Source organism: Conger conger, chromosome 14, assembly GCF_963514075.1.
Source record: "Conger conger chromosome 14, fConCon1.1, whole genome shotgun sequence".
NCBI lineage: Eukaryota > Metazoa > Chordata > Actinopteri > Anguilliformes > Congridae > Conger > Conger conger.
In genome coordinates, this window is record NC_083773.1 from 18,422,884 (window position 1) to 18,447,342 (window position 24,459).

Here is a 24,459-nt window from a genome sequence, read left to right on the forward strand (position 1 = left end):
CCTTTAAGGCTGGGATATAGCCCTGGATTCCCTCTCCCTGCAGTTACTACACAGAGGACAGACTGAAGAGGGTCTTTATGCACCCAAAGCCAGGGCTTCACAGCCCAGAGATGAGAGAAGTGTGCACTGAACTCATTCCGCCTTTTGATGTTGGCAATAAATGACTCCCATCAAAAAGGATGAGTTTGAAGTGTTTTTTCAGAGCTTCAGTATGTTGTCTTGAGCCCATAAACACGTCCCTGGTCTCCTTCTGCGACTATCACACTGCAAAAAATGACTTCAAAATGTCTTAAAAAGTCTTGTCTTGTTACAATACATATTAAAATAAGGTATTATTTTTGTTCTCACAAGTATAAAATATTATCTTGTTTCAACAAGTATTTAGTTTTAGATTGAGACTTAAATATATATATATATATATATATATATAAATTTTTTTATTTTTACTTAGTCTCAAACTAAGACTAAAATACTTGTTGAGACATATTTGGTTTTTGCAGTGCTCCTGGTTAATATGACTCACCGTGCGTTTCTGTGACTGTGATGTCATCATTACCCACCGTGGCAACCCCTCTGTCCCTCAGGACTGCCCACAGCTGGTGCGTTCGGGCGAGATGGTGCTCCCAGCAGGCGAGGTCCAGCCCGTCTCCCTGCGGGCGCGGAACCTGCCCCAGCCGCAGTCGGGCCAGCGTGGGTACGAGTGTGTGCTGCACATCCAGGGCTCCAGCCACAGAGTCACCGCCCTGCGCTTCAACAGCACCAGTCTGCAGTGCCAGAACACATCGGTACTGGAACCAGAACCCTGCACACACATACACTCTCACACACACACACACACACACTTACACTCACGCACACACACACGCACTCTCACACTCACACACACACACTCACGTACATGCACGCACACACGCACTCACACACACACTTGCACACACACACACACATACATACACACAAACACGCACACACACACACACACACATACACACACACCAACACACACATGCGCACACACACACACATACATACACACACACACACACACACACATTCACACACAGCTATCAGGGATGATAAGGGACATGAAGGACATAGTGGGTCATTACCCACCCACGTCTCTCATTTATCATCTCTCTTTCCCTCCCTCTCTCCCTCTCTTTCCCTCCCTCTCTCCCTCTCTCTCTCTGTGTCCTTCAGTACATTTATGAGGGGATGAAAATCAGTGATCTGCTGGTGGATCTCTCTGTGGTCTGGAATGGCAATTTCATCATCGACAACCCGGAGAGAGTTAAAGGTACAGTGCACATAAAAGCCCCTTCCCTCTCAGCTCCTGATTCTGTCACTGGCACCTCCCTGCTCACGGACAGCCACTCATATTTCCCTCCCAGTCTACAGGTTCATTCCAATCCCTTATTCCTCACCTCTTTTTTCTGCCCCTTTCCTTGCTCCTTGCTCCACCTATCGGGAGAGGCTAGAAAAAGAGGTGAGAAAAAGAAATAAAGATGGGGAAATCAAGAAAACATGAATTAGGCAAATGCAATGCCTTTGCTCCTTCAAACATCAGTAGATGGGGAGAGGTGGACCCACAGGTTAATCATTTATTTGTCACGTTTTCCGAAACAATACTTCTGCAAAGGATGCGCTCAGGGTTCCTTGCTCGAGGGAAAGTTTGGGTGTTCCTAACTTCTACCTCCAGCTCCTAAAAGCAACATTTGACGGGTTGGAATATCCTTAAGGATGGCGGACCTCGGTTGCCGAGGACAGGAAACATAGGATTAAAATGAGGGGTCGGAATGGGCCCTAACTCTGTTTGTTTCCCACAGTGCACCTGTACAAGTGCGCGGCGCAGAGGGAGAGCTGTGGGGCGTGTCTGAAGGCTGACGGGAGGTTCGGCTGTGGCTGGTGCAGCGGGGAGGGGGAGGGGGGGAGGTGCACTCTGCGTCAGCACTGCCCCCCCTCGCCCCCCACCCCCGCCACCCGCTGGCTGGACCCCTCCGACCGCAGCGCCAAGTGCCTCTACCCCCGCATCACTCAGGTGTGTGCCCACCTCACAGCGACCTCAAGGACCACATTTTCCAAATGTACCCTGAAAGTGTAGTAATGGTACAAATGAGTATGTTTCCCCAGCAAAAAAGGGACAGCTTTATTATATATTGCTGGCTAGGGGTACAATTTAAAGTAACTATAGGGTACCAACCCAGCAACAGCATTTGTACCTTTTAAGGCACGTTTCGTACCTTTATTTATTATTGGGCTTTCTGCACACCCATTCTGGCCTAACCGACACACACACTTTGTCACACAGACTGCAGTCTTTGTTATAAAAGGCTGCCCCCCCACATGTAGGAGTCGTGATGTAACTTGTACAGCTTTTCTTGTTCTTGTGAAGCAGTGGGGGGCAGAAAGACAAAGGAGACGTGCGGTGAGGGTAAAGTCTGGGCAAAAATTTTTTAGAACCACTGCTGCGAGCCATATCAAAACTGTGAATGCTAGCTCTTAAAACAGAGATAGGACTGCAGCTATACAATATTGCTTCCACAGAGAGAGAAAGGAAGTGTGCTGGTCTCGCACTGTTTTTCTGCTCCAAACTTATATCTAAAGGTGGTGCTGACTTTGTGACCTGTCTGATGCAGGAGCTGCTAAATCTGTGGGTTTTAAATCAGCACTTAGTACCTCTGGGACAGATCCTGCTGTGTGTGTGTGTGTGTGTGTCTGTGTGTGTGTGCGCATGTGCGTATGTGTGGGAGTCTGAGAAATAGAGTGGAGAGAATTAGAGACAGAGCGAGAGTAAGAGACTGAGTGAGAGAGAGGGGCGAGAAAGTGCAGAAAAGAAACTGTTCGCGAGCAGTGGGAGAGAGAGAGAGAGTGAGAGGGAGAAAGAGAGAGTGAGAGGGAGAAAGAGAGAGAGTGAGAGGGAGAAAGAGAGAGTGAGAGCGAGAAAGAGAGAGAGAGAGGGAGCCCATGTGTGCATAATCACAGCCATATGGAGACATTAGCACTGGCCAAACACCAGACTGAGAGAAAAGAGCAAACAAACATAACTGCTGACGAAGCTCCATCTGTTGTGAGTCCACAGTTCACACTCTAGACATGAGCACAGCGTCTCGGGACAGAAAAGTGTTCTGACTGAGCTCCAAAGTCAGGGGAATATAGGGCTCCATATTTGGTCCGCAGTTATTCGCTCTGACGCGCGCAACTAATTTTCCTCTGTCTGGCTCCTCTGTCCGTGTCGCTCTTCTTATCTCAGAGAAAACAGACGAGTGTCCGGAGCCCCCATTCCTCCATTTCTCTCCCGTGTCCTCCTCTTCCTGATACCCTCTTATCTTCCTCTCTCTCTCTTCCTCTCCCTCGTGTCTCTCGCTCTCAAATCTTCAATTCCTTGATTTCATTTTCTTTAAACTTGGATCTTGCCGTGATCTTGGAGGAGCTTGGGAACCGTGTCTCTCTGTGTGACCTCTGACCTCTTTTAAAGGCCTGGAGCCAGTCCTCTACCGCTCTCACTAGCTCTCAATTTCAATTCAATTAGCTTTATTGGCATGAGAAAATGCTTTGCTTTGTATTGCCAAACCATACAGTATTCAAGACAAAACATACATTTCACATTGAACAGGACTGGCTAGAAACAACTGAACAGTAACCATACATGAAAATAAAAACTCTCCCTCTCTGTCTTTCACTCTCTCTCCCTTCATCTTCACTTTAATGTAATGTAATGTAATCTTTAATTCTCAAATTTCCAAATCCTCTGTCATTTAATGTCTGGGTGAAGATTATATATTTAAATTTTCTAGGATAAAGTATCTTCTTAATGCTTGCCTCTATGACCTCAATGACCTCAATGACTATGTTGCCTGTGTCAATCCTTTTCAGTGCTTTTCTCAGTTAAAGTTCTTACAATAGTCATATGAAGTGATGTCTCTCTCCTTTTCACTCCCTCCCTGACCCCCCCACACACACCCCATAGGTGACCCCGCTGGCTGGCCCACCAGAGGGGGGCACTCTGGTGACGATTCGGGGGGTGAACCTGGGGCTGTCTCTCTCAGAGCTGATGGGGAACGTGCAGGTGGCAGGGGTCCGCTGTACCCCCCAGGGAAAGTCCTACGTCATTGCTGAACAGTGAGTCCATGCACTGCAAAAACTAAAGAATGATTCAACCTCGACCAGCCTTTTAGTCTTTAAAATAACATTATTTTGGTAAATAACACTAAAATATTGCCAATGAGGTCAGCCAGTTTTACTCATTTCAAGATTTGCCAGTGGGGTATGAAATCACTTGTCAAGCAAACATATTTTCTACTTAAGAGAAAAAATAAGACCATAACAATTTATATCTTATTTATGTCTTATATTACTGCTAAAACAGTTAACACCAGTCATGTTTTTTGCATTGGAAGCATTGGACATTGCCATGGTCTAGCTGCAGCAGCATCAATAAGCAGTCTAATAGTGTCCCCTGATAAGTGTACAGTGTCCCCAGGTTTTTAGTTCTCATCTGTCTGCTGTGGTGTCTGTTGTGTTCTTTAATGTGGAACCCTTACATGTGCAAAATAACATGACTAATAAGTCTGATTCTGATTCTGATTCTGATTCTGATTCTGAGCCTGAGGTGCACCGCAAAAACTGTGACTACTCTTTGTCCCAAAAGCTTGTTTTAAAAGCAAGACCCGGGTCGCCTTTATGTTTCATACCCCTGACTACTGAAGCGCTCATCCACAGAATATTATAATATCAGTGATCTCCCAACAGGCCTGGCTTTTAAAACTTAAAGCGTACTTTCAAAGAAAGGCTTTTATTGAGATGTTTCGCTTTATTACTGTTTTTGTTTTTATTTCTTGTTTTAATCATATTTTTATTGTCTTACTGTTTTATTGCATTTTCCCTGTGCTGTGAGGCAGGGGTTATGAGGTTTTATTCTGCATTATATTACTTTATTTTCATAAAGAAATTTGTTTTACAGACATTTATGAAAAGTGCAAAATGAAGTAAAGTTTAAAGTGCAGGTCTGAGCAACAGCCTGCAGCCAGCCTTAGTGAACAGCTGTTTTTTAAATGGTCCTCAATCTACAGGGTGTGGAGACCTGTTTCAGTGCAGCATGGATATACTGTAGCACAGTTGGTTTAATCCTAAATCTAAACCAGGATCTGAATTCAACAGCCAACAAAATTCTAATTAGTTAAAAATATGTGGCTCGAGGGATAGTCGTTTTTTGATTGTTGGTGTGAAGTGTTACACGTTTGTGCATATTGTTAGCTTGTGGTGTTTAGTAATTAGTAGCAATTACTGATTATGTTTTTAAAAGACGTTGAATTCTTAATTACTCTCAGTCTATTTTCAGTCTTTTCCCCCGTGTGATTAGAGAAACCGCGTTGCAAATCTTGCATCATGTTACCGTGGTCTGCTGAAATATCTAGGGGCCTTGCATTAACTCAGATGACCCGCCGTTCCGGCAGGCGTTTCCCCGGAGCTGCAGTAGCTGACGCTGGAGCGATTCTGCGGAGAGCTCCGATCTGCCGTGTGCAGGTCCGGGCTCTGTTAGCGGGGCTGAGAAACTGCTCTCCCCAGGCCAGACTTTTTCCACTGCGCTTGTTTTTGTGAAATTGCCCGAGGACACATTTCCCGTTCCTCTCTCTGGGATTCGCAGAGACGGGATGAAGGCTGAAACTGAATGAGCCAGACTGAGAGATGCTGCCGGGCTGACAGATCTGTGCTGCTAGAATGTTAGAATGTTTTCTGAGAGATCTGTGCATCTCTGCTGTTACTGAGATTCCCACCATGAAGTTCCCTCTCCACTCTGTGTCTGTTCACCCACATTGCTCCTGGTTATTAGTGCTGATTTATTATTACGGAATATGTCCAGAATTAAAAGCAAAGTGTGTACACGTGTGTACACTTTGTAGTCATATAACCTAGTGGCTAAGGTGATTGACTGGGACCTGGAAGGTTGATGATTCAAGCCCCAGTGTAGCCACAATAAGATCAGTGCAGCTGTTGGGCCCTTAACCCCACATTGCTCCAGGTGGGATTGGCCCATGCTTAGTCTAATCAGCTGTAATGTAATGTGCATGTGTGTGTGCGTGTGCGTGTGCGTGTGCATGCGCGTGTGCTTGTGCATGTGCGTGTGCGTGCGTGTGTGCTTGTGCATGTGCGTGTGCATGTGTGTGTGTGTGTGTGTGAATGTGTGTGTGTGTGTGTTTGTGCATGTACATGTGCGTGTGTGCGTGTGTGTGTGTGTGTGTATCCTGACAGGATTGTGTGTGAGATGGATGCCGCCCCTCAGGAGAACAGGCCCGGCCCGGTCCAGCTGTGCATTGGGGAGTGCCTACCAGAACTCCGGACCCGATCCTCACAGCTTTACTCCTTCATGGTACCTTCATCTGCACTTTCTCCGGTGCTGTCCTTACACTACTGCCACTTCTGAGATACCGCTTAATCCAGAGAATTTTCACCTTTCACTTTACACAATTGGACACAAACTGAAGTAATCTGGAACCGAGCTCATGAGTACTTCTAGCTCATTTAGCTCATTGGCCCATTTGGCCAGGGTAATTGCTGTAACCCTGCATAAATAAGACTGGAATTACCCACCCCCGATATACAGGTTAAACACTGGGCACATAAAATATGAGCCCATGAGCGAGATACGTACCTCGACCTTAATACCTGTTTGTGTGTCTGGATGTATAATGTCTGTAATATGTGTGTATAGATGTGTAATATGTTTGTATACATGTGTAATATGTGTGTATATAGTTGTAATAGTGTGTATGGATGTTTCATATGAGCTGTGTTAATAACCCGTAATAAAAGAATCTTCTTAGCAGATATGCTATTTCAATTAATTGAAATACCATATCAGTGTTTTTGTCCTGTTTCCAGACCCCATCAGTAAAAGCAATCTCCCCCAACCGGGGGCCTGAATCTGGGGGCACGAAGGTGACCATCCTGGGGGAGAGCCTGGGAGCGGGGAGTAACGTGGAGGTCAAGTTCGGGAATCAGACCTGCGAGTTCTACGGGTGAGAAACTGTTCCACAGAACACATCTCTCCTCTTTCCTGAGCTCCACTGTTGTCACAGTAACCTGTGGAAGTTTGACATGTCCACAGCCCATACCTGACCAGTTAGAACCAAGTCCTACCCTCTTACGTCACAATGGAGGTACGTTTTTGTTCTTCAAGGATGGAATTTCCCAAATGCACCCAGAAAGTACAGAAATGTTCACTTTTGGCACAGATGAGTATGTTTTCCAAGCAAAAAAGGTACAAATTAAATATATGTTGCTGGCTAGGGGTACCATTCTATGTACCTATAGGATATACCCTTTTAGGCGCATTTCATAGTGTCAATATCTGGTTATTTTAGGAAGGTTGTGTGATTTCTTTGGCAAAGTGTAGGCGTTCATCTCCATTCCTGCACTAATTAGGCTGAGCATTAGGCACACATGCTGAATGTGCTATTAGCAAAGATTACCCTCGTAATCTTCTTGCGTATTGACTGTGAATGTGGCATCCTTGTTTTATTTTAGTATGCAGACAGCGTGCTCCAGATCGCTGAAATGTGATTAGACCCAAGTGTGTATTCATGGCATGGTGCAGATTATCACTAACTGGGAAAGCACAGCTATATCTCCGTTGGTTCTTTTACTTCCAGTTGGAAAAAAAAACACACAGCTCCTCCGTCTCCCTCCCTCCCTACATCTGTCTCTCCCGTTTTTCAGATCAGAGACTGACAGAACACCTGGCTGTTTTCAATGCCCCAGTAACTCCCCCCCCCCCCCCCCTACCCCATCCCACCCACATCCCTGCTGTAGCAGGAAGTTCTTTTTCTGAGAAGTTTTTCCACAAACTTTTTATCTATCAGCACCCAGGAACAGACTGACGAATGTCTGAAGGCAGGGCACAGGAGAGGCCTGTTACACACCCCCCCTGCCCCCGCCTGTGACTTGGTCCAGGACTATTTTACCTATTTTACACACATTTCTACCCTTTTAGAAAAAAAGCTCCTGCTCTGCAAGGTTAAAGATTAGTGGGGGACATGATGCTATGAGGCTAATGACACATACTTAATTAATTACAGCACTGGCTTTCAATTCACCAATGCGGGAGTGGAGAAATGTGTGTGTGTGGGGTAAGATGGTGGTATGGGGTGCAAGTGAACAGTATCACTGACTCCAGGGCACTAGACGACGTGAGAGATCACACACAGGCAGCTGACATTATTCTAACGCTCCTCCAGAATAATTGAAATTTCTATCTAAAAAATGACATTTAGATGACATATGATGCCTTAAAGTATTTTTTCTTTTTTGTTGTGAGATTTTGAAAACCTTGGAAATCCTTCATGTCTATATGAAACCGTGCCCTTTAAAACTGATCCTGGATCAGTATTGAAATTCTACTAAACTGATTTAAGGTCAGAAAGGGATATTGCGACCATCCGTCATTTTCCCTTGTTGGTGGTTGGTACACTCAAAATGGTTACAATAGGAACCCTGTGATTCCACAAAAGGACCCTATCAAGTTAACACGTTCTTTGTCTTGAAGTTTTCACACTTCACAGCAATGATAGATGGTTCCATAAAGAACTAAAAAGGGTTCCTCTATGGAATCAAGCGAAAGAACCCTTTCAGAACCCTTTTTTTAAAGAGTGTAAGAGGTGGTAGCACTTGGTGTATTGGTAGTCCATGCAGTTTTATTTGATGCAGGAAGAGTGGGACTCATCCTGAAAAGTGTGCAGGACCCCCCCTGAACACACCCCCACCCCCCCTCGTCTTTCCACAGACGGACCGCGATGGAGATTGTGTGTGTCTCTGCCCCCTCCCTGACCGGTCTGGGCCCGGTGCCGGTGAGGGTTCGAGTGGACCGGGCTGGGCTGAAGGGGAACCTGGCCTTCAGATACATCGAGGACCCCACCGTCCAACGCATCGAACCAGAGTGGAGCATCACCAGGTACCCGCGCCTCTCATCACCCCGCCCCGTTCACACCAGGGTCACGCTCACCCCCGGCGAAACGTGACTAAACTTTTAGTTAAACTGAAACGGTGACGCAGTCAACATCCTGTTGCAAACCGTGGGCGGACTGACTGATGGAGGTACGGTTTGCTCCTATAGCATCTGAGAAGCTGTTCTCCAGGTGTCAATGCAAAGGTCTATGTCATTATTGATTCGGGCTACTCCCCTGACCAAACGGCAGCGAACATACCTCAAAGCCTGTTGCGAACCATTGCACAACGTTGGGAGGAAACATCTCGTTCAACCTGGAAACCACAGAGAAACGTAGCACAATGTTTTCTGATTGAACATGCCCCTGAACTGAAAATGACAAGAGGACATTGTGCCTAAGTGATCTTCGGTTATTAAATTATAGCAATCAGAGCAACTAAGCCAGAGTGAAAGCTCCATTTAGTTCTCCTAATGTGTCTTTGTGGTATTCTGTGTGGTTCTTTGAACCACACAGGTCCTAAGACTGTCACAGCGTATAACTTTCTACATTTCAAAAGAAACTCTACTTTTGATACCAGTTCATTTAAGAAGTGTAAAAGACTGAAAAAGTCTTTCTATATTTCTATATGCCTGACGTTAATTATAAAAAGGGTTATTTCAATCCTGAACGCTGAGTGGGTGTTCTCCAGGCATTGTAAATCCAATACAGTTTGTAACTGGTATCTCTCTACACAAACTGTTACTTTCAGATAATATCCAAAAATAAATATTGTGTCATTAGTTGTATGCGCGTAATCTGAGCTACACGTTACACGGATCTTGCCGTATTGCTTAACTGAATGCATTCTTGTAAGTTGTTGATTAACCCCCCACGCCCCCTGACCTTTCTCTCTCTGACAGTGGACACACCCCTCTGACCGTCACTGGTACCAACTTAGACGTGGTTCAGGAGCCTCGGATCAGGGTGAAATACGGCGGCCGGGAGTCCGTCAATGTGAGTGCTGAAAACCCAGACCTCTTCTGGAACAGCTGATTTCAGAAAACTGGTTTATGTACAGTCATTTCTTCTAGGAGAAAGGATGTGTGTGTGTGTGTGTTCTGTGTGTATGTATCGTATGTGTGTGTATATGTGTGTGTGTGTTCTGTGTGTATGTACCCTATGGGTGTGTGTGTATTCTGTGTGAATGTATCGTATGTGTGTGTGTGTTCTGTGTGTATGTACAACTTGCACATGCGTTTCGGGGTCAGACAGTGTCCCAGGGTGAGTTACTTCGGCTGCTTTTGAAGATATAAAGACATGCATTACATCTGGCTCTGTTTTCCTGCAGCATCCTTGGTTTGTCTCCCTCAGCCATTTTTTCAATGCTGTTTTACGACCAACTGTAACACACCTGAGAGGTTTTTATACCAGAGTATCTCACTGAAATGAATTGTTCAGCTCAAAGAATGGAGCTCATTATGTATGTAGAATAATAAACCCGCAGTGCAGGACTGCAACAGAGAGCCCGCTGGGATAGTTGACTCACAAATAAAATCCAGTCAGTGACCACATGTACCCTATTTACAGCTTTTTTTATTTGATTTGGATAGAGGTGTTTGTGTCAAATGTTCCAATTAACCTTTGACCCAAACAGTCCACCAATCACATGACCACAAGCCTCATCTCTTGGCAGTGCTCATGTTTTTACTGAAGACCTCCTGACTGCGCCTGTTGTGTCAGCTGCAGTAGATAAGCAGTCAGACCCTTTTTATTACCCTCTCCTTGCGGTGTATAGTTGTAAAGGTTTTTTTCTGTTCCTCCTCCTCTTTGTATCTCCCTCTTTCCCTCGCTCTCTCTCCCCCTCTCTCCCTCTCCCTCTCTCTCTCTCTCTCGCTCTCTTCACCACTTGCGGCCACTTGGCTCCCCCTGGTGGCGAGATTGTGAGGTGTTTTAAATGGATACAGGGTGGTGAATGCTTTCTGTTCAAGTCAAATTTAGAAATGGAAAAATAAATAATGTTTTTAAGAAGTAGAGTAGCATCTTGCAGCCTGGAGGCACGGTGTCAGGAAATGTAATCCAGCGATGAGGGGGAATGCTTAATGGTGACAAAGTGCGTTTACTGCTCAGCTCAAGATATAGCGCAGCAGTCAGTGCTGTCTGCGGGGGCGAGAGATAAACGTACGGCAGAGGTAAAAAAGAACACTTTCCTCAAAACTGGGGGTGGAAAACAGAACTATATCCCTCAAAAATCTCACACTCTCACTCTCTCTTTGTCTTTCCCCCTCTCTCGGTGTGTCTCTCTCTTTCTTTCAATTTGTTCAATTTTCAAGTAGCTTTCGGCAGCATGGCATGAACTGTGTTGTCAATGCAAATGTTGCAAAAAACAAAAAAAAAAACTCTACAAACTATTCATATAAATGCAGCTTCCTTAGCGTACCACATTATACACACATAAAACATTAAGAAGAACAACATATACATACTGTCATGTTTATGCCACTGATATACAGTGTACATATGTAAATCATAAGTATCTGCAGATTGACAGTTATTGAGCCTCTGTGCCAATGACATATGCAGCAGTTAGTGAGGCTGTGTCCATACAATATTTATTACAGTGGAGAGAGGATGTGCATTTTTCTCCCCCCTCTCCCTCTTCCCTTTCTTTGTCTCTCTCTCTACCCCCTTCTTCTCTTTCCCTCTCTCTCTGTCCCCCTCTCTCAAATTCAAATTCGAATTATTAATTTGCATGATATGAACTTTTGTTGCAAAAGCATTGAGATACATTAATTGCAACAGCCACCCTCTCTCTCCCTCCTCCTCTCTCCCTCTCTCTCCCTCCCTCCTTCTCTCTCCTTCCTTCCTTCTCTCTCTCTCTCTCTCTCTCTCTCTCTCTTTCTGTCTCTCTGTCAGGTGTGTAAGGTGCTGAACACCTCCACACTCAGCTGCTATGCCCCGCCCCTGGGGCTGGATTTCCTGTCGGGGGCAGAGTCCCTGAGGCACGCGGACGAGCTGGGATTCATCTTTAATAATGTGCAGGCCCTGCTCACCTACAACAGCACCAGCTTCACATACTACCCTAACCCTGCCTTCGAGCCGCTCAGCACGTCCGGGGTCCTGGAGCAGAAACCCGGGTCCCCCGTCATCCTGAAGGTACCGCGGGAGGGTACACTGAGACACAGCTCATTACAGAATGTTACACTACAGAATATCTAACTATGATATCGTTTCACTGTATTATTCTCACCACCCTTTTCTCCCTAAAGGGCAGGAATCTGGTGCCCCCAGCTATGGGCGGGGCCAGGCTTAATTACACGGTGCTGATTGGTGACACGCCCTGCTCGCTAACGGTCTCAGAGACACAGCTTCTGTGTGAGCCACCCAACCTCACCGGCCAGCACAAAGTCCTGGTCAGTCAGTCAGTCTGTCTGTCTGTCTGTCTGGTCTCTGTCTGCATGTCAACTCTGTCTGTCTGTCTGTCTGTCTGCGTATCAGTCTGTATGTCTGCTCTGTCTGTCAGGCTGTGTGCCTGTCCGTCTGTCTCTCTCTGCTCTCTGTCTGTATGTCTGTGTGTAATTTACACTGTTTCAGTGCTTGTAAATCTTAAAAGATATAACAAGTAATACAGATCCCTGGTGTAAAATCTAGAAATGACCAGCTACCAACTGTTTCAAAACTTAGCTTGAGCTTTGAACAGGGATGTGTTTGTACAGTTCAGAAGGATGGTGCAGTGGGTAGCACTGCCGCCTCACAGCAAGGAGGTCCTGGATTCGAATCCCGGTCTCTGAGTGGAGTTTGCATGTTCTCCCTGTGTTTGTGTGGGTTTCCTCCGGGTACTTTGATTTCCTCCCACAGTCCAAAGACATGCAGGTTAGGCTGATTGGAGAGTCTAAATTGCCCGTAGGTATGAGTGTGTGAGTGAATGGTGTGTGTGCCCTGCGATGGATTGGCGACCTGTCGAGGGTGTATTCTTGCCTTTCTCCCAATGTACACTGGGATAGGCTCCAGCCCCCCTGCGACCCTGTTCAGGATAAACGGGTTAAGATAATGGATGGATGGATGGAGTATGTGTGTGTTTATGTGTTTCTGTATGTGTGTCCCTGTGTGTGTGTGTGTATGTGTACATACGTGTCTGTGCTTTTGTGTGTGTTTGTGTGTATGTGCATGTGTAAGTGAGTGAGTGTATACAAGTGATTGTGTGTATATGTATGTGTGTTTATGTATTTATGTGTGCATGTGTATGAGTGTGTGTCTACTTATACGTGTGTATGTACTGTATGTATAAGTGTATATATGCATGTGTGTTTGTGTGTATGTATGTGTGTATTTATTTATGTGTTGTGTGTGTTCAGGTCCAGGTGGGGGGGCTCCACGTCTCCCCGGGCACGGTGCACTTCCTGTCGGACAGCGCGCTCACTCTCCCCGCCATCGTTGCCATGGCGGTTGGCGGGGGCCTGCTTTTCATCAGCGTCTCCCTCGTCCTCCTCGCCTACAGGCGCAAGTCCCAGCAGAACGACCTCACCCTCAAACGCCTGCAGATGCAGATGGACTCCCTGGAGTCTCGAGTCGCCCTGGAGTGCAAGGAAGGTGAGCTTCCCCCAGGGAACTGTTAAACTGGTTAAAACATTTTAACTGTTAAAATGGTAAATGGACTGCGTTTATATAGCACTTTTTCAAGCAACTAATGCTACACTAAGTGCTTTACAATGAATGCCTCTCATTCACCCACACCCTCAAATACCAACAACAAAAGGCTGAATTCAGTCATGAGTTTTTATTGAGAGTCTAGGTCCGGGGTATCAAACACCGCTCCTGGAGGACCGCAGTGTCTGTGGGTACTTTTTATCTTCCTTTTGGTTCCAGCAATCAATTAAGTACTTAAGAACAAAGTGTGTGGACTCTTTAGCCAATCAATGGCTATTATGTATATAACACACAGGAAACTAGCAGAGACTGTGGCCCTCAAGGACTGGAGTTTGACAGGCTTAGATTAGACAAACTGGCACCAGGCAGAAGACTTGAGTGGATTTATCAATCAGCTGTGTTTGTGTTGCTTATACTCAGGCAGAGTGATATAGCAGGCCAGCCCTGATGTGCGTCAGAAAGTAAAAGTCCTGCCATGTGTTTCTTCCACCCATGAACTCAGCCAACTGATTTCACTCATTAGTTTGCCACTTGGCTGTAGAATTGTTCTAATTAGCAAAACCCAGTGATTGGAATGAAATACTGGGAGGACCTCTCTGAACCTGGTTGTTCCCACCTCAGCCTTCGCCGAGCTCCAGACAGACATTAACGAGCTGACCAATGACCTGGACCGGGCAGGTATCCCCCACCTGGACTATCGCACCTACGCCATGAGGGTGCTCTTCCCAGGGATTGAGGACCACCCCGTCCTGAGGGAGCTGGAGGTGGGGGGCACAGCATGACACTCCTGGGGAGGGCAGATAATTGGGCGGGGGGAGGCTTTGGTTGCTAGGATTACTGCTTGGTAATCTACTACACCTACGTTATTGTTAATCGATTGGAAAGTCTAGGAACCACTGCTGTAAATAACATTATAACAGTGAGTGCTAGCTTTAAAAATGGTATTTTACATATAGCTAGAGCCAAAGATGGCATGCAGGTCTCACACAGTTTTTCACCTTACATTTACATTTTTTATCTAAAGCTGCTACTGGTCTTGCGACCTGTCTGATACAGGAGCAGCTAACTGTGCTAAATATGTGGGTTCTAAATAAACGCTGAGTACCTCAGGGTCCGATCCTGCTAGAGCACACTGTGTGTGTGTGTGTTTAATCTGTACTTGTGGGGACACCCTGCCCAGGTCTCAGGGAACAGACAGAGGTTAGTGGAGAAAGCCCTATGGCTGTTTGCTCAGAGTGTGTGTGTCCATGTGAGTGTGTGTGTTTACTCATATATCTGTACTTGTGGGGACACCCTGCCCAGGTCTCAGGGAACAGACAGAGGTTAGTGGAGAAAGCCCTATGGCTGTTTGCTCAGAGTGAGTGTGTCCATGTGAGTGTGTTTGTTTACTCATATATCTGTACTTGTGGGGACACCCTGCCCAGGTCTCAGGGAACAGACAGAGGTTAGTGGAGAAAGCCCTATGGCTGTTTGCTCAGAGTGTGTGTGTCCATGTGAGTGTGTTTGTTTACTCATATATCTGTACTTGTGGGGACACCCTGCCCAGGTCTCAGGGAACAGGCAGATGTCAGTGGAGAAAGCCCTGTGGCTGTTTGTTCAGTATGTGTGTGTGTGTTCCTGCATGTGTGTTTACTCACATATCTGTATTTGTGGGGACATCCAGGTCTCGGGAAACAGGCAGGCATCAGTGGAGAAAGCCTTACGTCTGTTCGCTCAGCTCCTCAATAACAAAGTGTTCCTGCTGACCTTCATCCGAACGCTGGAGCTGCAGCGTGGCTTCTCCATGCGCGACCGTGGCAACGTGGCGTCCCTCATCATGACCGCCCTGCAGGGCCGCCTGGAGTACGCCACCGACATCCTCAAACATCTGCTGTCCGACCTCATCGCCCGCAACCTGGAGAGCAAGAACCACCCCAAGCTGCTTCTGCGCAGGTAAGGCCTCTGATCCATCTCTCAGTCATACTCATTCACCCTCTCATTCACTCACTCACTCATTTATACTCACTCACCCTTTTACACACTCACTCACAGCAAACAGACTCCCACTTGGTTAATGTGATCTGAGCACAGCAAAAAAATAAGTCAGTCTTAACAGTAATCTTTTTTTTATATTTAGACTTCAAATATTATTTATATGATTTTTATATTTATATTTAATGATTTTAAGTTTTATTACACTTAAGTGAGCATGCTCATACACTGGGTTTGTTAATGGGCAGGGTTGGTCTGAGCCAAGTTTAATCAACAACAAGGCTTTGTTTCATCTGGTCTCTCCTACTGTTTCAACTTCCACAAAGACAAACAGACCAGTCACAGTCTTCCCTCTTTACTGTGCTCACTCTGTGTGATGTTCCCCCCCACAGTTTTTAATTCAGTCAGAGGGAAACATTATGTTTACTTCACCCGCTGTGTGACGTTCTGCCTCTCATCAAATTTCCAATTACACTTTCTAATCAAATTTCATAAGTGAAGACTTTATTTAGCGAAAGAAAAGAGACCTTTTCCTGTGCCCACTGCTGAATTTTACCAAAAGTATCGATCAAAAGCTGAATGTTTTTGAGAAGTTTGGAAATGTTGATTTGAGGGAAGCCAAGGCAACGGCACAGAGGCGGATGTCTTCTTCTGATTAACGACTGATTAACAATCAGATCATTGGATGCTTACAGTATGTCCCAGATCTTCTGTGTTCGCTATCAGCCCTCAGTTCTGTGTTCCCTATCAGCCCTCAGTGAGAAATGCAACACACTGTAAGAAAAAGCCTTAAGTGTTTTAGGAATGTAGTGTAGTAATGAAGTAATGAAACTTAAAATATTTTTTAGTATAAAAAGTATAAATCTTGAAATTAGTCAAAGTGGCTTTCCTCTGTCTTATATAGGAAATAAGTAGCAGAAATATTAAAATACTTGTTAAGACTGACTTATTTTTAGGTTTTTACTGTGGATAATTGATCATCCTGTCATCCGGGAGCCCATCACATCTAATTATTGCTGATTCCATTCTGTCAGCTCCTGTACATTCACACGCACTCTTTCACGCTTTTCTCAGATAATTCCGGACTCTTTCTTCTTCCTCTTCTTCTTTGCTATTCTTGGATTTACTCCCATGGGCCTTCCTGCCTTCCGCAGGGAAGAACATGAAAAGGGGGGTTTTTAGCCGATATCTACCTTGGAGTTGCAGTGTCAGCAGAGAGCCCCTCATGTTTGGCTCAGACTGACAGAATTGACAGATTTTCAGAGATGCCTCTCTGTGTGAAGTGGTGGACCATGAACCGACAGATGTTGAATGCTGTTTCAACATTTTTTTAAACATGTGGCCACTCATGTTAAAGTGAGGGCTTTTGGGTGGGTGCTTTTCGATTAGTACACCATTTTGTGCTGGAAGAATGGGCTCCATGGATCAAACTTGTGGCCGGTAGCACCATAGGACAAGGCACAATTGATGATTGCTTTGCCCAGGGTATAGGATGGCTCAGTCAGCTTGGGGTCTGCGTTTTAAAGCCTCTCGTGACCCCTATTGGTCAGTCATATGCCTGTAGACTACATGCCAAAGCTGCATATGTAAGGCCTTCCTCCTACGCACTTCAAAGATGGATAAAGTTTTTTACACTAGTGTCTGTTTTTGAATTTCAGAACAGAATCTGTCGCTGAGAAGATGCTGACAAACTGGTTTACCTTTCTGCTCCACAAATTCCTGAAGGTAAACTGGAGACTAGTCTGAAGACAGGGGCCACAGTTCATTAGTTCATTAATTTTAAGACTTTATTTTTTAGAATTTTATCCAGAGTCACTTTCACGGTTCAGACTCTTTCACATACAATCCATTTATATATACCTGAGATGCCTCCTTGCTCAATGGTTGAATGGCAGCCCTGCTGAAAATTTCATTTGAAACATCCACTAAAGTGGTTCAAGCTGGTTTAAGCTATGTCTTTAGCCACCTGTTTACTCTGCCAGGTTAACCAGCTAAGACCAGTTTAGAATCCCAGGTGGTCTTTTTCAACAGGGATGAGAATTGAACCTACAGTATATTCTCACAGTTATATGACCAGTTCCCCAGCTATTACCATTGCCTGAATGAATGGACAGTAAATTAGATTGTTGTATCATCCACTGTTGATCATGTTTTGATTGTGTAGGTTGTTTGCCATACTTTTGTTTTGTGACTCTCTGTGACTCTGTTTAATTATTTCCTCCTATCTTCCATTCTATTTACCCCTCTCTCTGTCTCCTCCCCTCTCTCTTGCTCTTTCTCCCTCGTCTCCCCTTCCCCCTCCCTCTCCCTCCCCTCTCTCTGTAAACACAGGAGTGTGTTGGGGAGCCTCTCTTCATGTTGTACTGTGCTATTAAGCAGCAGATGGAGAAGGGTCCCATAGACTCCATTACAGGAGAGGCCAGATACTCCCTGAGCGAAGACAAGCTCATCCGCCAGCAGATCGACTACAAAACTTTGGTTAGTCTTAACGTAGACACACACGCCTGCATGGGCTCAAACACAATATATATATAGAAACTACAGCTGTTAAAGTTCCCAATATAATTTTGGGAATATATGCAGCAACTACAGTATTTTTCAGAAAATATTATTTCTGTTCATCTTAACATACCACATACGTATTGAATTTAGTATTTGTTTCATGAATTTGCAACAAAGGACAATAACTGCCAAGTACTTTACAAGATTACAAGCAATTTCCTCCAAAATGAATCTGTGTGGACACTTTACCTTTTTACTTCTTATGAAACTAAAATAGCTGCATTTGATATAGCTGGGTCCATGGGAACATCAGACAGGGATATCTGGCAGGTGTTGATTGGTGTGCTAAATATGTCTCCCTGTTTGATAACACTGGGAAATGGAGCCCCTGACCCTTCAGAGGTGCGATATGTATGCTCAGAAGCTGGTGAGTCTATTAAACGAGCAGTTTTTGTCTTGTAATAAGATTGTAATAAGTTTTATTTCTCTCACGTAGAAAATATTGGCTTGTTTTAAGTTACTGTTTGCTTGACAAGTAAAATTCTCTCACCCCATTGGCAAATCTTGAAATGAGTCACACTTTTTCACCTTATTGGCAGTTTTTTTGTCTCATTTAGCAAAAAAAGTAATAGAAATAAGATTTAAAGTCTAAATATAAGACTAAGATGCTTTTTAAAGACACTGTAAAAGTACCCACATGTGGATAAAGCCCTGCAAAAACGGAAAAAGTATTGTGCTTTTCAACAAGAATTTTAGTCTTATATTTTAACATTATTTTATTCCTTGTACTTTGTTTGCTAAATAAGAGATTTGTTTGCTAAATATTGCCATTGAGGTGAGACAGTTTGACTTATTTAAAGATTTTCCAATGGGATAATAAAACTTCAGTGGTCAAGCAAACAGTAATTTAAAACAAGTTAATATTTTCTATTTGAGACAAAAAGTAAAAGACGAAAACGCTAAGATACTTAAGTCATTTTACGCAGTGTTCTGGTGCGTGGCATGCTGGGAAATAATCCTGTCTTGTGTAATGTGGCCCCCTCCCCTCTCTGTCCCTCACAGACCCTGCGCTGTGTGAACCCCGGTAATGAAAACAGCCCAGAGGTCCCGGTGAAGGTGCTGAACTGTGACACAGTCACTCAGGTGAAAGAGAAGATCCTGGACGCCGTGTATAAGAATGTGCCCTTCTCCCAGAGACCCAGAGCTGTCAATATGGACTTGGGTGAGCCCCATTATCTGGCACACTGAATAACTGACACTCTGTATTAAGCCACATTCATTTAAACACATATCAGGGTCCAGCTAAACATGTGACTTTGTGCTCTAACCCCAGAGTGGCGGCAGGGGCAGTTGGGGCGTGTGGTGCTGCAGGATGAAGACATCACCACGAAGATCGACAATGACTGGAAACGCCTCAACACCCTCATGCACTACCAGGTCAGAACCACCACGCTCCAACATACAGCCTGACAGCACAGTATGTCCACTTCCCACAGCTGAATGAGGTGTGCTTTGTTGGGGTTGGAGTGGGGGGGGGATGGTGGATGTGGTTGGGAGAACATGAGAACATGAGGTGAAATCAAAGGCAGGGGAGGTTGTGTGGCTGAGAAGATTGTTCATTCATTTGCAGTTCAGGCAACCGATGTGGCACAAACATCGTTTTGGTTTTGTTTTCCCAAAATGACTTTGCTTCGGGGGGAATATCATAAGCCAACTGAACAGCTCTTCTGCTCCAACCCTCCAAATGCAGAGGAGAAATCACGGGGTTCAATAAAGTATAACAAATTAAAATCTAAATGTCTTTGGAGCTGCCAGCTGACGAGATGTTGGCAGAACCCTTTCTAGGGCCTTCTGGAACTATTAGTTTGAGTCCAATTGCTCAAATGTTCCTTTCAGTTATTCATGGCCATTACAAACCTGCCTGATTATGTAATCCCTTTACACCCAATGATCTAAAACAGAGGAGGCAATGAGAGCCATATCAGTTTTTGGTTTCTTTTAAGGAATTATTAGCCCTACGTTTACCTCATCTGAGATTTTGGCTACGTGTATTGATGTGCCTGAATAACTGTTGAAAAAAAAGTTCACGCTAGGTTTTGAAACAGCTGGTAGCTGGTAGCTGGTTGACCAGTTAGACCAGGGGTCGGCAACCCTGGCCCTGGAGAGCCACAGGGTGTGCTGGCTTTCGTCTCCACCTTAAAATAAGCAACCCATTCAGACCCAAGAAACCAGGTGAGGTGAGTTAACTGTGTAATCAATGGCTTTCATTGATCAATTAATGCCAAGTAACAACGAAAGCCAGCACACCCTGCGGCTCTCCAGGACCAGGGTTGCCGTCCCCTGGTCTAAAGCTTTATTATGCCTGCCATTTGATTATTGGCTTTTATGCAAAATAACTTCCAGGATATAGGGCAATGAGTGTAAAGCGTTGGACTGCTGAACCCACAGAATTTTCTGCATATCTTCTGTAGCCAGGGTTAATGGGGATGACGCTAACGCTAAGCATTTGCTAAAAATCACCCATGGCCTCTGACATGTTTAACGCACAGTGGTTTTCTCCGCTAGCTAGCCTAAACGTGTGCCGAGTAAACAATCCTTGGACTCAAAGCTTTTTAAAACCGCATTAAACCCTTGCCGTTGGCCATGCATTTTACTGTAGTTTTATATACTGCAGGTGTTTATGGGGACCACCCTGACCTTAAACTAAATCAGACCACACAAAGCCAAACACTGCCAGGCCGGTCCTTGTCTGAGGCAAGGTGTGTGGCACCGGGGAAGCCAGCTCTTAAACCATGTACTAGACTGAAAGTATGTACACACTGATGTACATACCTTTTTACTGGCATAATGGGTGCAAATTAGTTATGTCTTGCTGGCTAGGTGTATTTTGTGTACCTCTAGGGTACCACCCTAGTGACAAGTGTTTGTACCTTTATAGGCTCTTTGTCCATACCTTTTGCACTGGGGTATGTGTTCGATTCCCTGCTATGGCACCTTCTGAGCTGCGGTTCCTTCTCTGTTACTCTCAGCTGTCTCCCTGCCTGAATAAAGTAGAAACTGAAATGAGGGTGGGCTTTTTATTCTCCTTCTCTGTGGCTTCCTTCCTGCAGGTTTCAGACTGCTCTGTGGTGGCATTGGTGCCCAAGCAGACATCGTCCTACAACGTCCCCCCCCTGGCTAGCATCCCACGCACCATCAGCAGATATGGCAAGTCTACCCCACCATCCTCCACCCAGTTATACACTCTGTCTGCTATCCAGAAACCTTCACCAGATCATTTCAGTTATTATACATTATATTTCCATGATGACATTATATTATTCTCCATGCACAAGATGAAACTTGCAGATGATGAAATTAATTTTTAATTGTTTTACATGCTGTGAGCTCTGTAAGTGTGGTTGAAAAGGCGTAAGGCTTTATGATGCTGTATGTAGAGAAGTGAGTGCAGTGAAAGGAAAGAGAAAGAAGAAGATGAAGGAGATTATGGGAGAGTAGTTTTGTGTTCTACAAGGAGCAGAGACTGCTGGCTACATCCCATGGTCCCAGGACAACACAATTGGTCCTCTCTCATTCATGTGAATGTATTAGGGGTATATGCTACCTGTGTGACAGACGGGCTATTACCCGGTGCATGGCCAACACATGAGCCTGGCCCCATCTCATCAAAGGCTGTACTGACAGCCGCTGGTAACGCAGGAGAACAGAGAGCTACGCGCGGCCTTCAGGCTCCAGTGCATCTCAAAGCTCAGTGGCTTCTCTTTCCTGTTCCGCGTGAACGCGCTCCCTTTCAACCCAGGTGAGACCCTGTCTCCTTTAAGACTGAAAACTCCCAGGAGCCCCTCTGTGTCTCCAGGAAAGAAGCGTTCTCAGAGGGCGCTGTTGATTCCGTTTTCGCAGGCTGTGTGTTTTTTTTATTTCTTTTCTCTTTTTAAAAGGGTAAACTTTTTTCGAAGTCTTTTTCATGTTCAGATTTGGGCTGTGGCGGAGGAAGGCTGTCAGCAGGGGAAAGGCATCTGTTCCGTGATCTGTGTGGCATGTGTGTGTGTGGCGTGTGTGTGTGTGTGCGTGTGTGTGTGTGTGCGTGTGTGTGTGTGTGGCGTGTGTGTGTGTGCGGTGTGTGTGTGTGTGGCATGTGTGTGTGTGTGCGTGTGTGTGTGTGCGGTGTGTGTGTGTGGCGTGTGTGTGTGGTGTGTGTGTGTGTGTGGCGTGTGTGTGTGTGGTGTGTGTGTGTGTGTGGCGTGTGTGTGTGTGTGTGTGGTGTGTGTGTGTGTGGGGGGGGGGGGTGACGGGGGGGGGCTCGGCACGCTGTCGGAGAACCGTGCTGGAGCTAATGATACGCTGTTACGCCAGAGAGAGGGATCTGCAGTCCTTTAAACTCCCAAACTTCAAAGAGCTTTGGTGCTGTGTGAAATTTCAGAAGTGTTTGTGCTCATGAACAATGGCAGCTAGGGGAGGGTAACTCTGCCCCCCTCTCTGACAGATTCGGCGCTCCGCAACGCCTCCGGGAGCCCTGACAGTCTGCGTTCCCGCGCCCCCATGATCACCCCTGACCTGGAGAGCGGGGTCAGGGTGTGGCACCTGGTCAAAAACCATGACCATGGAGAGCAGAAGGAGGGCGACCGCGGCAGCAAGATGGTGTCAGAGATCTACCTGACCCGTCTGCTGGCCACCAAGGTACCTTCACCGCCAACTGGGCTACACTTTAATGCACCTTTCTGTCTGTGGGCCGTCTATTTCACCAGTGTTTCACCAGTGGAGTCCACACCACAACTACAGTATCACGACAATGACAGTGTGGAACGATATCATTGGGATCGGCCAGCTGACAGCCAATCAAATTCCATCCAAATTTACAGGGCGTCGCCTGCATAATGGCAGATGACATAGCCGAGAGACTATGTACAGAGCGTCATCATTCAGCGGTGTGGATGCTCGCATCGTTCTAGTTCTAGTTCTAGGTGTGGAGTGGGAATATTCTAGAACTCCCACTTTCTTGATAGGGTGTCTCCAGCTCCGATTGGTTTAGAACCCTGATGAGAGTGTCTAAGGAGGGCTACAAGGATTTTAATATTTTCAGTGGAAATTTTCAGTTGGCTCTACGATGTTGTCAGTCAAAGTTACAGACCAAAGCAGTGCTTTGCTTTGATTTGGTAGATTTTTGGTGAACCCCACCCATATTTTAATATGTAAAGGACTGGCTTTTTCATTATAAAAATATGATTGTGTGACCATTAGCTCAGTGAGAATCTTCTCTTTTACACACATTTTATGGATCAAAAATGTTGTTTTATTAATGTTTGATTAGGATGAGTGTTTTTTGCTGGCGATGACCTGGTTGGTCTCAGAGGCCAGCTTGGGGTGAAACCCCGTAATCTTCCAAAAATGCTGTCCCTTTGCACCTCCCCTAAACTCTACAGTCGTGATATGAGGGTGTGAGGGAGCAGTAAGCGTGCTGACGTCTCTCTGTTCCTCTGTTGCTCAGGGCACGCTGCAGAAGTTTGTGGACGACCTGTTCGAGACTCTCTTCAGCACCGCGCATCGTGGTAGCGCCCTGCCCCTTGCCATAAAGTACATGTTCGACTTCCTGGACGAGCAGGCCGATAAACACGGCATCTACGACGTGGACGTGCGCCACACCTGGAAGAGCAACTGGTGAGCCCCTGAGAGACACTGCCCTCCTCAGGCTGGGAGGGGTACTGCACCGGTCAGACAGGAACAGAATCTGCGAAAACCTGCAAAAACCTAAAAAATAAGTCAGTCTCAACAAGTATTTTGGTCTTATATTGAGACTTAAAATCAAATTTATTTTACTTCTTTTGACTAAAACAAGACAAAATATTGCCAATGATGTATGACAAGTTTAATTAATTTCAAGATTTGTTAATGGGGTAAGATATTTCATTACTAAAACAAAAAGCAACTTAAAATGAGCTAAAATAAGTAAAAATAAGTCATATCAAAAGAACAAAAGGCTTGTTAAGCCAGTCATTTTCTGCTGTGTAAACATATCATACACTACCTGACACTCAATCAAAAACAATGGCCAAAACGTTGTCCAATCCCTTCTCTTTCCCAGCCTGCCACTGAGGTTCTGGGTAAATGTGATTAAGAACCCTCAGTTCGTCTTTGACATCCACAAGAACAGCATCACGGACGCCTGCCTGTCGGTGGTGGCTCAGACCTTCATGGACTCCTGCTCCACCTCAGAGCACCGTCTGGGAAAAGACTCGCCCTCCAACAAGCTTCTCTACGCCAAGGACATCCCCAGCTACAAGAGCTGGGTGGAGAGGTGGGACTTTTAAGATAACACTTTCAAGATAAAAAGCAAAGGTGTGCTTCATGAAATGTGATCAAAACCTTTTTAAAGGGTTTTTTTATTTTTATTGGTATACACCAGTGGAGGCTCCTCCATAGAGGT

General features: G+C 45.4%; 1 protein-coding gene across 1 annotated transcript in view; it reads left to right on the plus strand.

The window, feature by feature from the left end:
* The window catches only part of LOC133109391 (plexin-A2-like), a 66,450-nt gene that overhangs the window by 35,976 nt on the left and 6,015 nt on the right, over positions 1-24,459 (plus strand). Inside the window, exons 11-31 of the mRNA XM_061218715.1 lie at positions 585-785; positions 1,201-1,297; positions 1,827-2,038; positions 3,968-4,119; positions 6,250-6,367; positions 6,880-7,016; positions 8,780-8,947; positions 9,842-9,935; positions 11,835-12,074; positions 12,188-12,331; positions 13,274-13,508; positions 14,187-14,329; positions 15,229-15,497; positions 17,195-17,261; positions 17,868-18,014; positions 19,101-19,260; positions 19,372-19,475; positions 21,149-21,245; positions 22,522-22,715; positions 23,524-23,693; positions 24,118-24,330. Of these exons, the coding sequence (XP_061074699.1) occupies positions 585-785; positions 1,201-1,297; positions 1,827-2,038; positions 3,968-4,119; positions 6,250-6,367; positions 6,880-7,016; positions 8,780-8,947; positions 9,842-9,935; positions 11,835-12,074; positions 12,188-12,331; positions 13,274-13,508; positions 14,187-14,329; positions 15,229-15,497; positions 17,195-17,261; positions 17,868-18,014; positions 19,101-19,260; positions 19,372-19,475; positions 21,149-21,245; positions 22,522-22,715; positions 23,524-23,693; positions 24,118-24,330 (3,362 nt within the window). The remainder of the gene's footprint in view (positions 1-584; positions 786-1,200; positions 1,298-1,826; positions 2,039-3,967; positions 4,120-6,249; positions 6,368-6,879; positions 7,017-8,779; positions 8,948-9,841; positions 9,936-11,834; positions 12,075-12,187; positions 12,332-13,273; positions 13,509-14,186; positions 14,330-15,228; positions 15,498-17,194; positions 17,262-17,867; positions 18,015-19,100; positions 19,261-19,371; positions 19,476-21,148; positions 21,246-22,521; positions 22,716-23,523; positions 23,694-24,117; positions 24,331-24,459) is intronic.